At 43.0% G+C, this 13,577-nt stretch overlaps 1 protein-coding gene across 5 annotated transcripts in view; it reads right to left on the reverse strand.

The window, feature by feature from the left end:
• The window catches only part of LOC109892910 (glutamate receptor 4), a 165,233-nt gene that overhangs the window by 48,616 nt on the left and 103,040 nt on the right, over window positions 1-13,577 (reverse strand). For 4 of the 5 annotated variants that reach the window (XM_020485781.2, XM_020485782.2, XM_020485790.2 and 1 more), the window contains exons 7-9: window positions 9,283-9,450; window positions 8,985-9,089; window positions 7,851-7,955 (exon numbers count right to left, since the gene is read on the reverse strand). In XM_020485781.2, the coding sequence (XP_020341370.1) occupies window positions 7,851-7,955; window positions 8,985-9,089; window positions 9,283-9,450 (378 nt within the window). Of the gene's footprint in view, window positions 1-4,741; window positions 6,517-7,850; window positions 7,956-8,984; window positions 9,090-9,282; window positions 9,451-13,577 lie in introns of those variants that run through there. The other variant, XM_020485791.2, reaches the window with a different exon arrangement.

Here is a 13,577-nt window from a genome sequence, read left to right on the forward strand (position 1 = left end):
ATATATATATAGGTCCATCCTAGCTCGTTCATGAATGCCTCTTATCCACTCGCCGTCCCCTTATGCCATAGTTTGAATATCTCAATTGTCAGTAGAAACCACTTTTGTTTAAGCAAGTCCGCCATATCATCTATGTTTTTTTTATAAGGCAGTAAAAGAGGCTGAATTAACTGTTTCGCTGCCTGACAAGGCTCTGCTGATAGCTATCAGTGGTAAGGTGTTGGGACTGCTGTTGGGACAGCTTTATCTAACAGTTTGTGGGCACAGTTTGTCACCGTTATAGTGCAATTAATGTATTGTTTAGTGTTGTGTTGTGTAGTGTAGTGGCTTTGCTGGCATGCATCTAAAAAAAAGTGGGGAGTTTGCCCCACCAAGATTCACATGCTAAAATTGCCACAGAAAGCCAACATCATAAACTTGCTTGGTGGCTAGTGTTAGAAAAACAACAAAGCATTTTTGTTTTATTTATTCATCAAGAAAGTATCCATAGGCTACATAGCTTGATCAAATAGATGTACAAACATACCTCCTGGGAGTCCTGCCCATCACTATACACTCTCTCCTCCTCCTCTACGCTGCACCCTGGAAGGAACCATTTACAAGGGAGAATGGGGGGGGGGGGGGTACTCTTTGCCTGGTCCAGTCAGTGTGACCCCTCTGCAAAATACCGCTGATAAATATTTTTTTATAAATAATTATGTCGAACTTGGGCATAAATATGTAGTTGAGTAATTAATTAAACAACTGAAATGTTTTAAAAGAGGACAAATCTGAGGGGGCACGTGCCCTTGTGCCCTGTATGAGCATGATACATCTGCACACACACGTACAGTGCCTTGCGAAAGTATTCGGCCCCCTTGAACTTTGCGAACTTTCAGGCTTCAAACATAAAGATATAAAACTGTATTTTTTTGTGAAGAGTCAACAACAAGTGGGACACAATCATGAAGTGGAACGACATTTATTGGATATTTCAAACTTTTTTAACAAATCAAAAACGGAAAAATTGGGCGTGCAAAATTATTCAGCCCCTTTACTTTCAGTGCAGCAAACTCTCTCCAGAAGTTCAGTGAGGATCTCTGAATGATCCAATGTTGACCTAAATGACTAATGATGATAAATACAATCCACCTGTGTGTAATCAAGTCTCCGTATAAATGCACCTGCACTCTGATAGTCTCAGAGGTCCGTTAAAAGCGCAGAGAGCATCATGAAGAACAAGGAACACACCAGGCAGGTCCGAGATACTGTTGTGAAGAAGTTTAAAGCCGGATTTGGATACAAAAAGATTTCCCAAGCTTTAAACATCCCAAGGAGCACTGTGCAAGCGATAATATTGTATCAGACCACTGCAAATCTACCAAGACCTGGCCGTCCCTCCAATGAACTTTCAGCTCATACAAGGAGAAGACTGATCAGAGATGCAGCCAAGAGGCCCATGATCACTCTGGATGAACTGCAGAGATCTACAGCTGAGGTGGGAGACTCTGTCCATAGGACAACAATCAGTCGTATATTGCACAAATCTGGCCTTTATGGAAGAGTGGCAAGAAGAAAGCCATTTCTTAAAGATATCCATAAAAAGTGTTGTTTAAAGTTTTCCACAAGCCACCTGGGAGACACACCAAACATGTGGAAGAAGGTGCTCTGGTCAGATGAAACCAAAATTGAACTTTTTGGCAACAATGCAAAACGTTATGTTTGGCGTAAAAGCAACACAGCTCATCACCCTGAACACACCATCCCCACTGTCAAACATGGTGGTGGCAGCATCATGGTTTGGGCCTGCTTTTCTTCAGCAGGGACAGGGAAGATGGTTAAAATTGATGGGAAGATGGATGGAGCCAAATACAGTACCATTCTGGAAGAATTCTGCAAAAGACCTGAGACTGGGAAGGAGATTTGTCTTCCAACAAGACAATGATCCAAAACATAAAGCAAAATCTACAATGGAATGGTTCAAAAATAAACATATCCAGGTGTTAGAATGGCCAAGTCAAAGTCCAGACCTGAATCCAATCGAGAATCTGTGGAAAGAACTGAAAACTGCTGTTCACAAATGCTCTCCATCCAACCTCACTGAGCTCGAGCTGTTTTGCAAGGAGGAATGGGAAATAAATTCAGTCTCTCGATGTGCAAAACTGATAGAGACATACCCCAAGCGACTTACAGCTGTAATCGCAGCAAAAGGTGGCGCTACAAAGTATTAACTTAAGGGGGCTGAATAATTTTGCACGCCCAATTTTTCAGTTTTTGATTTGTTAAAAAAGTTTGAAATATCCAATAAATGTCGTTCCACTTCATGATTGTGTCCCACTTGTTGTTGATTCTTCACAAAAAAATAGTTTTATATCTTTATGTTTGAAGCCTGAAATGTGGCAAAAGGTCCCAAAGTTCAAGGGGGCCGAATACTTTCGCAAGGCACTGTATATATTGAAGACAATAAATGCATGTGAGTTGACATTCAAATTGACAGATACAGTCTGTCTGATAGATGATGAGTACATACAACAAGAAGCATCATAATGATGGCTCTAGACTATATACTTGGCTATGTATTGACCTTAAACATCCAATCACACTAGGGTTATATACACCAAACAAAGCACTCCATGTCTCTTTCTCTCTAACCCCTAACCTTAATTCTAACCCTAATTCTAACCCTAACCCTAACCACTAAGCTTAAAATATAAACGAAACATGTAAAGTGTTGGTCCCATGTTTCATGAGCTGAAATAAAAGATCCCCAAAAAGTATTATGCACCAAAAGCTTATTTCTCTCAAATTCTGTGCACAATTTTTTTTCATCCCTTTTAGTGAACATTTTTCCTTTGCCAAGATAATTCATCCACCTGACAGTTGTGGAATATCAAGAAGCTGATTAAATAGCATGATCATTACATAGATACACCTTGTGCTAGGGACAATAAAAGGCTGCTCTAAAATGTGCAGTTTTGTTACAGTACACAATGCCACAGATGTCTCATGTTTTGAGGGAGTGTGCAATTGGCATGCTGACTGCAGGAATGTCCACCAGAGCTGTTGCCAGAGAATTTAATGTTCATTTCTCTATCATAAGCCACCTCAACATTATTTTAGAGAATTTGGCAGGATGTCCAACCGGCCTCACAAATGCAGACAATGTGTAATCACGTCAGCCCAGAACCTCCACATCTGGCTTCTTCACCTGCGGGATGGTCTGAGATCAGCCACCCGGACAGGTGATGAAACTGTGGGTTTGCACAAGAATTTCTGCACAAACTGTCAGAAAACATCTCAGGGAAGCTGATCTGCATGCTCGTCGTACTCACCAATGTCTTGACCTGACTGCAGTTCGCCATCGTATCCGACTTCAGTGGGCAAATGCTCACCTTTGATGGCTACTGGCACGCTGGAGATGTGTGCTCTTCATGGATGAATCCCGATTTCAACTGTACCGGGGACATGGCAGATGTGCGTCATGAGGGCGAGCGGTTTGCTGATGTCAACGCTGAGAACAAAGTGCCCCATGGTGGCGGTGGGATTATGGTATGGGCAGGCATAAGCTACGGACAATGAACAAAATTGCATTTTATCGATGGCAATTTGAATGCAAAGCGATACCGTGACAAGATTCTGAGGCCCATTGTCGTGCCATTCATCCACCGCCTCATGTTTTAGCATGATAATGCACAGCCCCAAGGCCCCAAATGTCCCAGTTATTCTATGGCCTGCATACTCACCGGACATGTCACCCATTGAGCATGTTCGGAATGCTCTGGATCCACTTGTACGAAGATGGTGTTCCAGACAATATCCAGCAACTTCACACAACCATTGAAGAGGTGTGGGACAACATTCCACAGGCCACAGTCAACAGCCTGATCAGCTCTATGCGAAGGAGATGTGTCGCGCTGCATGAGACAAATGGTGGTCACACCAGATACTGACTGGTTTTCTGATCCACGCCCCTACCTTATTTTGTAAGGTAACTGTGACCAACAGATGCATATCTGTATTCCCAGTCATGTGAAATTCATAGATTAGGACCTTATGAAAGTATTTCAATTGACTGATTTCCTTATGAACTATAACTCAGGAAAATCTTAGAAATTGTTGCGTGTTGTGTTTCAATTTTTGTTCAGTGTAGCTTGTTTTCCATGTGGGGGCTGGCGAAATATTCCAGAATCCCTGGAATTGTTCTTGTTTTACTAGCCTTTGAGGATTCTAGTCCCCTTAAGGATATTAAAACCACTGGAGACTCCTTTGGTGTCTTCAGAGTTAGGTACTGTAAATCGGCCTTTAGTTTTTCTCCAAAAACAATACACATAGGGCCTTATTGTCCCTGGGCCAATTTAGAGAGTGGACAGAGGAATGTTATAATGAAGAATGAGTTTGTTTTAGTTGATTGTGTTTTTATGTATATTTATGTTTGTCTGTGCTGAATTTGAGTTGTTTCTATTGTATTCGATTTTTTTGAAATTGTATGTGCATGGCTCCCTTGAAAAAGAGACACTGGTCTCAATGGTGACTCCCTGCTAAAATTCCACACACACACACACACACACACACACACACACACACACACACACACACACACACACACACACACACACACACACACACACACACACACACACACACACACACACACACACACACACACACACACACACACACACACACACACACTCTCACTCTCACTCTCACTCTCACTCTCTCAAAACAGCTCCGCTGTGTCCCAGTCATAACCAACCACTTATTGCACAATTCAAACCTTTATTTTTCACTTGGCTGCATGACATTTAATAAATTGAGCACATTTCAAGAATTATGTAGAAAAAGCTATATGAAAACGTCCAAGGAGCTTTCTCAGCTGAGGTTCAAGTGCTATCAGTAAGTCCCCTCCAGCTGCTGTGGTTGGGATAAAACACCATTCTGTTGCCTTGAGGGTGAAATGGGTATTTGATTTCTGACATACCCTCATTTCTAGTTCTCAAATACCTTTCTGATTCTGACATACCAATCAGCAAACAGGAGACGTCCTAAAGACATTAGGAAATGTTTCCCTTTGGTCCCTTGTAGGGTTTGGCACAATTTTGTCCCATGTACGCTCTGAGAAGGTTAAAACATGACATTTACCTCGCTACCATAAGGAGACATTCAGTTCTGTAGGCCCAAAAAGGTGTGCAGCTCCAAGCCAAAATACATTCAGTCAGAGTGCCATTGTGATAAAGTATTTTAATTATCTGACTTAACACCAATTTTAATGGCTTTTTTGTGTGAAACGCTTTGAAGAATATAGCCTATGAATCGGGCGAGCGACGGACAAAGGAATTTACTATCAGTCTCGAGATGAGCCATATTCAGAGCTACCACGGTGGATGAAGGATTACTATACCAGTCCAAATGAAGGCTTGTCATCAGAAATAATTGCATATTTACATGACAAACAGCTGAACAGACGCTACCCGGCTCTTTTCAAAGTTTAGTGTGAATGACACTTCACTATAGGTGAATCAAGGGGGAGCTCCTAGACGGCATACATATTAGGAAGTATAACAACTGATGATGCCCTACTCCTGATATCTCATCCATCCTCTCCCAAAACTTTATCGATAAACTTTGTATCTGACAATAACAAACTTCTGTACAGTTGAGGTTCAATGCATTACCAAACCAGGTTTGAGTTACAGTTTCAGCTTATCATAGTTGGCAAAGAATGTAATACGGAAGTAAAAGCTTAATTGGTGTGTATTACAGTAAACAAACATTATCAAGTGCATTATCAAGCGCATTATCAAGCGCAAACACACATTACAGATGCTATCCCAGACAGCCAGCATAGTTAAACACTGATATTATCATGCTCTATGGAAGCGTGGTGATGTGGTTTGTATGAGCTGAAATTAGGCAGTGCTTTAGAAGGTATAAAGCTCTTATATACAAAAGCTGAATGGAAACTCACAGATTCAGAGCAGCCTCAGAGCATTTTTCAAGTTAGTTCGTTTTAAAATCATCTTAACATCCATTTCAATATAAAATACTGTATCAACCATAATCACCTGGAATATGCCAGGCATGGAAATTCATGCAATAAGAACATTTGTATCCTAGAGTTGTTTGAGACACACGCACGCAAGCACACACACAGTTAAGTACAACCATGTTGATGTGATGTTTGATAAGAAGAACAAGTATTCTCGTGGCCTTAGGCAGGACGAAGGGTCCATTGTGGCTCCTATCTCTCTCCTTCTAAAAAAACACATAATTTGTTCAGACTGTGTCCATTTTGTGTCTTCTTGAGGGGGTTCATTTTGGCTCTGGATAGATCCATCCCTTGGGTCAGTTAACTAATAAGGTGTGCATTAGAAGTCATGACGCAGCTCTCTGTTGCATCAGTCTGTTTCTTTAGGGGGTTCACTCTGGCTCTGGTTACGTCCAATACCGTCCATCAGTTTCCCAATATGGGCTTTCATTTGGGCTCTGCTTGTGTCCAGTTTCTCAGTTTCTTAAAATGGGTTTCCTCACCAGGGGCTGAAAAGAGGAGGATTCTGCTGAGGTATGACTCTCCAATTTTCTTACCCTGTTCTCTCCATCTCCTCTTATCTAGTCAGCCACCTTCACTCTCAGAAACACAGCACATCTTCACCGTTTTCACAATATCATGCCGACCCAAACCAAACTGTGCCAAACTGTGGAAATGATCTTTAAACATTGTCCTTTTCAGCTCAGTTCCAGCAACTATGATGGATGCGTAACCAGGCCAGCTCAGCACAGCTTGCTTTGGCTCGGCTCGGTTCGGCTCAGTAGTATGAAAAGCCTTCTCATTTAGTACCCTTAGTTAACATTCCAAGCAACCGTTGTTTTGAATTGTGGTACAGACAGGGTTACAGTATTAGTCCAAATTTAACTAACAGAAACCAAGAAAACAGGTATCAGTTGGGTCCTGTAGGCCTACTAGTAAGTAAACAATGAGTGCTGTGGAAGAGAGAGTTGGTCCCAGAGAGTTGTGTGTATGTTTCTGTGTGCACACGTATGTTTCTGGGTTTGAGAGTACATGTGTGTGTGTGTGTGTGCGCGCGCACGCAAGCGCGCGCATATGAGTGTCCGTGTGTTTGAGTAATAGAATCTGACTTTGTCTGGCCACATGGACTGACAGCTGTTAAAATGCGTGTGTAGCAGTCTCTGGCAAGGATACAGAATGCAGCTCATGCATTTTACAAAGGGGACTAGACGAGTCATGGCAGGTACTGCACTTTGTGACATTTTTACAATCTACATCACACCTAGTGGAACAACATCTCAAAAGCACCTGCAGTGCCAGTGTTGATGTTTTGGATAAGGTGTGTGTTTGTGTGACTGAAGGAAAGTAGAGTAAAGCTCTTCCGGGGAGAACACTAAGACTTAAGAGCGCTAGACCTCTAGTACGCTCAACCGAAAGGATACCGTTCGTTTACATTATACTAAAATGAACTAATAGTATATAGCATATACTCATTAAGTATGTAGTATTTTTACCTTTATTTTACTAGGCAAGTCAGTTAAGAACAAATTCTTATTTTCAATGATGGCCTAGGAACAGTGGGTTAACTGCCTGTTCAAGGGCAGAACGACAGATTTTGTACCTTGTCAGCTCGGGGATTTGAACTTGCAACCTTTCGGTTACTAGTTCAATGCTCTAACCACTAGGCTACACTGCCGCCCCATACCGTTTGTTAGTATGGTTATTCGAACACAGCTTAAGACTTGAGAGTGCTAGAGGAGGTATGTGTGTCTGTGTCTCTTTCGTGTGTAGGCGCACACGTATGTCTCTGTTTGTGGTGTGTACACATGCGCTTGTGTGTTAGTAGGGTTGTAGTGCGTCTTACCATGATAGTGGTGACCACGACAGTTCGGTTCTCCATGATTTCGTTGGGATTGAGGGCTTCATTCTGGATCAGAACCAGCTTGTCTGAATCCGTCCAGTAACCCATCTGGAGACAATGAGAGGACAGTGAGTGAAATGGCCAGGGTGTGTGTGTGTGTGTGTGTGTGCGTACGTGCGTGCGTGGTATGATTTCTTCGTTGTTTGAATGCGTTTGTCGTGATTACTCACCGTAGAGTATGTGTCTTTCCAGTATTTTTGTGTTAATATGTGGTGTTAAGATCTATGAGACTATCTGAGATATTCTGTGTATACAAGCAAAGGAGAAGAGTCACACAAATTGTATGCTTGGTTGTGCCATGTATAAAAATGCACATTGTTTTGTTTTTTATTATACAGTATATGAATCTGAGTCATATCATAGGTGAGTCAAGCTAAGGAAGTGAAAATGTCTGCCAAATAAATGGTTATATACTGTTTTATACATGGTATATAATAAACCTAGACAGGGTTTTATTTAATCCTGCTGGTGTCTGCCATTGAGCAGGATGAAGGGAGGGGAGAGAGAAAGGGATGGCATGTATGCATAGGTGTATTTAACCCTAAGCATGCAGAGCCAGCCTGTGGGTAGGCCCAACCACCCCTCCAATTCATCCCCCTCTCCCTCCTCCATCACTCTCTGCTGCTCCACCTCTCTCTATTCACGTACCGTAGTTGGCTGGAGTCCTGCACGCACACACACACACACAGCACTGTAAATAATATACAGGACACGGCAAAATACACACACACACATTCTCGAAGCCTGAGTATACTGTTCACGCTACTGTTCATCACTAATACACAATACCCAGGTTCTACAGACACACAGACAATAATAAGATGATAAACAGATGTTCACTCTCTTCTGGCATTTTAAACCATGGAAATTGAAAATCAAATGAAACAAAGTTATTTGTTATTCAAAGTATTATGGTGTGGTGGTATAATGGTGTAGTTATTATGGTGATAGCTAGAAAGCATGGGCAGTGATGTAAATTGAGAATAAAATGAAACATATGGTAAATAGACATTTAAACATATAGTTATTATGTTTTCAAATGACGGGGTTAGGTGGGTGGACCAGTAGTCATCTTACTCGTCTGGGTCCGTTGTTCTTCAGCTCAAACACGTCCATGGTGTAGTTGACCCTGCGTCCATAGTGGTCAAACTGGACATTACCTGTTAATCCCTGCAGCCAGACCTGTACACAGGACAAAACGCTATCATCAGAGTCACATAGAATGCAGGTATACCTTCGTTCAATTTGAAATAAGAGAACATTTCATAGGAAACAGTTTGTAGTGTTGACAGTTTGTCCTTTGTGGACATCATAGAGTTAGCAGAAATGAGGTAATTCATGAACCGACATGGCTTTGAGGTGCAGTGCTTGATACCTGTTTGAGGGTGCGCTCCATGTCAATGCCCTGACTCCAGGGGGCGGCGGGGTTAGCCAGACAGTCCCCAGCGTTGCCCCGGCGAGAGATGTCAACCTTCTGCCTACGCAGGTTCCTGAAGGCCTCTGCCATCACCATCACGCCGTCGTACGTCAGAGCCGATGTGTACTGGGGGAACAGGAGAGAATCATCAGGCGTGTGTGTGGTAGGGGGATGAAAAGAGGGAAAGGTTTCTGTGTGTGTGCACTGGGCATAAAACACATGATTTGCGGCAAGGAAGATTGTTGCAATGTGACAAACTCGGCTTGTGACCCCAAACAGATAACAATAACCTATGCTATTAAGCACAAGTTATTTTCCACATTCTGTTGTGTTTCAAAGTGGAATTAAAATGTATTTAATTGAGAGAGAAAAAATGGTCAACGATCTATACAAAATATTTTAACTGTGTGTCTTTCTGGGTAAGTCTCTAAGAGCTTTCCACTCTGGGATTGTGCAACATTTGCCTATCATTCTTTTCAAAATTAATAAAGCTCTGTCAAATTGGTTGTTGATCATTGACTCTGGAGCATTCGCTGTCTTCTTAGTAAGCAACTCCAGTGTAGATTTGATGTGTTGTAGGTTATTGTCCTGCTGAAAGGTGAATTCATCTCCTAGTGTTTGGTGGAAAGCAGACTAATCCAGGTGTTCCTGAAGGATTTTGCCTGTGTTTATCGCTATTCCGTTTATTTAAAAAAAACTATTCCCTAGTCCTTTCCGATGACAAGCATACCCATAACATGATGCAGCCACCACCATGCTTGAAAATATGAAGAGTGGTACTCAGTGATGTGTTGTGTTCGATTTGAACTTATTTTGGCTTGCCATAACAAAGGGGTTGAATACTTATTGACTCAAGCCATTTCAGCTTTTCATTTTTTTATTCATTTGTAACTTCCAAAAACATAATTCCACTTTGACATTATGGGGTATTGTGTGTAGGCCAGTGACACAAATGTTTTATTTAATCTACTTTCGATTTTGTCTGTAACACAACAAAATGTGGAAAAAGTCAAAGGGTGTGAATACTTTTTGAAGGCATTGTAACTTTGCCTCTGGCCTCGGGGAATCCTACTCATTAACCCAGCTCTCCCTCATCCCTCCCTCACTCATTACATATCTCTGTGGGGGGTGCAGTGTGTGTGTGTGTGTGTGTGTGTGTGTGTGTGTGTGTGTGTGTGTGTGTGTGTGTGTGTGTGTGTGTGTGTGTGTGTGTGTGTGTGTGTGTGTGTGGAGGGTGGGGGGCACAGGGTGCGTGCGTCTTCTGTGTGTATATGTCTGTGGACCATCAACCCCCTGTCGGGGCAGACATGCTTCCTATATCAATGTGGGGCAAGGGGGGTGATAAACAGTTTGATAACCCCGGCTGATGCCAGCACCCTGGGCACGAAGGTTAGCACCAACTGGCACAGGCAGGCCATCAATAAGAGTCTGGGAACTTGAAGAGATAAGAGGGACAATCCTGCCAAGGAGTTATGAGGGTGTTGTGGCTGTTTGGTTGACCTCCATCTAGACTGTGACCAGGACATAGTGGTGCTCCACTCAATACAGCAATGATGAATGGTGCTACTGTACAGCAGAGACTGAGAGGCTGTTTGGTCGGGAGAACATTGAAATGGTGATAAGGGATCAAAAACACACTCTTACACACACACACACACACACACAAACACACACACACCTCCAACTCAATCATCAAGTTTGCAGACGACACTACAGTGGTAGGCTTGAATGCTAACAACGACGAGACGGCCTACAGGGAGGAGGTGAGGGCCCTCGGAGTGTGGTGTCAGGAAAATAACCTCAACATCAACAAAACAAAGGTGATGATTGTGGACTTCAGGAAACAGCAGAGGGAGCACCCCCCTGTCCACATCGACGCGACAGTAGTAGAGAAGGTGGAAAGGTAAGTTCTCGGCGTACACATCACGGACAAACTGAAATGGTCCAATGGTTTTTCTCTCTCTTCTCCCAGTCTCTCACCCTCTCTCCATCCATTCCCTCTCTCTTCTACCTCCTACCACTCTCCCTCCCTCCATCACTCCCTGCATCCTTCTCCCCTCTATCCCATGCAGCGGAGCTCAGCTCATGATGCGGGTGGAGGGTGACTGCTGGTCACCGAGACCCTTAAAGGGAGAGTTATTTATTGAACTTTTAGCTTATTTTCAACTTCTTTGTTGTTGTTTAATCCAAACCGTTTTTAAGTTCCTTTGCTGGATATTTAACAACAACCAGAATCTCATGGCTAGCATTTTTGGAGCTTGAAGCCATGCTGGTGAAAATTAATTGATCCAGTTAGCAGTACATTTAAAAGCATGGGGAAAGCAAACGGGCTCCTCTCTGAGTTAGGCAGAGCTATTTCCCAAGGCTTTTTTGATCCGTTTCCCCTGAAATCGCTACACTCTGGGTGTTGTTAAGGAACCAGCAAACAAGCTTAAGAAATGGTTTGGATGAAATGACGACACCCTCAGTATGTCAAAAATGAGCTAGAATTCAAAAAAAGTGAACTGTCCCTTTAACCCACTGTAGTCCACCCAAGCCCACCATAGCTGAGCCAAGCCAAGCCTGATAGAGTGCAGTCAAGTGCAGTCAAGTGCAGCAGGCCAGCTAAAGTTAGCTAAAGCACCAGTGCCCATGGCCATGGCCCCCTAGCAAGAGTGGAGCTCCCTCAGGCATTGGGCTCTACTATTCCAACACTGAGAAAGTCCACAGGTGTGAGACAGAGAGAGGATTGAGATACAATCGCATTGCTTGGCACTGGAGGAGATGGCTGCCATTTTACGGTCTCCTAAACAATTGTGCTATTGTGTGTGTTATTTCGCATTATTTGTAACTTATTTTGTACTTGAATGTTTCTGCCGAAAAGAGCTTCTAGATATCAGGACAGCGATTACTCACCTTGTACTGGATAAAGATTTCTTCTTTAACGATTCGGATGCAAAGGATTTACTTCAGACACCCGACAAGGCCCAAATCCCTGTGATTCGCATGAGAAAGAGATATCGGGGATGTAGGTCGGGGTGCCTTGTAAAGATCAGACGACGTGTAGGTAATCTGCCTTGACCATCAGTCCTATTAGCCAACGTACAATCATTGGATAACAAAATAGACGAGCTACGATCACTAATATCCTATCCACGGGACATTAAAAACTGAAATATCTTATGTTTCACAGAGTCGTGGCTGAACGACGACATGAATAACATACAGCTGGCGGGTTTACGCTGCATCGGCAGGATAGAACAGTCGCCACCGGTAAGACAAGGGGTGGCATTCTGTGTCTATTTGTAAACAACAGCTGGTGCAAGAAATCTAATCGTAAGAAAGTCTTGAGGCTTTGCTCGTCTGAGGTAGAGTATCTCATGATAAGCTGTAGACCACACTATTTCCCAAGAGAGTTTTCATCTATATTTTTTGTAGCTGTCTATTTACCACCACAAACTGATGCTGGCGCTAAGACCACACTCAATGAGCTGTATAAGGCCATAAGCAAACAGGAAAATGCTCATCCAGAGGTGGCACTTCTAGTGGCCGGGGATTTTAATGCAGGGAAACTTAAATCCGTTTTACCTAATTTCTACCAGCATGTTAAATGTCCAACAAGAGGAAATATAACTCCAAACCACCTTTACTCCACACACAGAAACGTGTAAAAAGCTCTCCCCCGCCCTCCATTTGGCAAATCTGGCCATAATTCTATCCGCTTGATTCCTGCTTACAAGCAAAAACTAAAGCAGGACGCACCAGTGACTCGGTCAATAAAGAAGATGATGCAGATGCTAAGCTACAGGACTGTTTTGCTAGCACAGACTGGAATATGTTCGGGGATTCTTCCGATGGCATTGAGGAGTAGAACACATCGGTCACTGGCTTCTAAGGCACTGCATCTCAGTGGTAGAGGCGTCACTACAGACACCTTGGTTCGAATCCAAGCTGTATCACAACCGGCCGTGATTGGGAGTCCCATAGGGAGGCGCACAATTGGCCCAGAGTCGTCCGGGTTTGGCCGGTGTAGGCCATCATTGTAAATAAGAATTTGTTCTTAACTGACTTGCCTAGTTAAATAAAGGTTAAATAAAAATAAATAAGTGCATCGATTACGTCATCTTCATAGTGACTGAAAGTACATAGCCCAAACAGAAGCCATGGATTACAAGAAACATCCACACTAAGCTAAAGGCTAGAGCTTCCGCTTTCAAGGTGCGGGACTCTAACCCGAACGCTTATAAGAAATCCCGCTATGCCCTCCGACAAAC

Source organism: Oncorhynchus kisutch, linkage group LG6 (genome assembly GCF_002021735.2).
Source record: "Oncorhynchus kisutch isolate 150728-3 linkage group LG6, Okis_V2, whole genome shotgun sequence".
In the NCBI taxonomy this organism is placed as follows: Eukaryota; Metazoa; Chordata; class Actinopteri; order Salmoniformes; family Salmonidae; genus Oncorhynchus; species Oncorhynchus kisutch.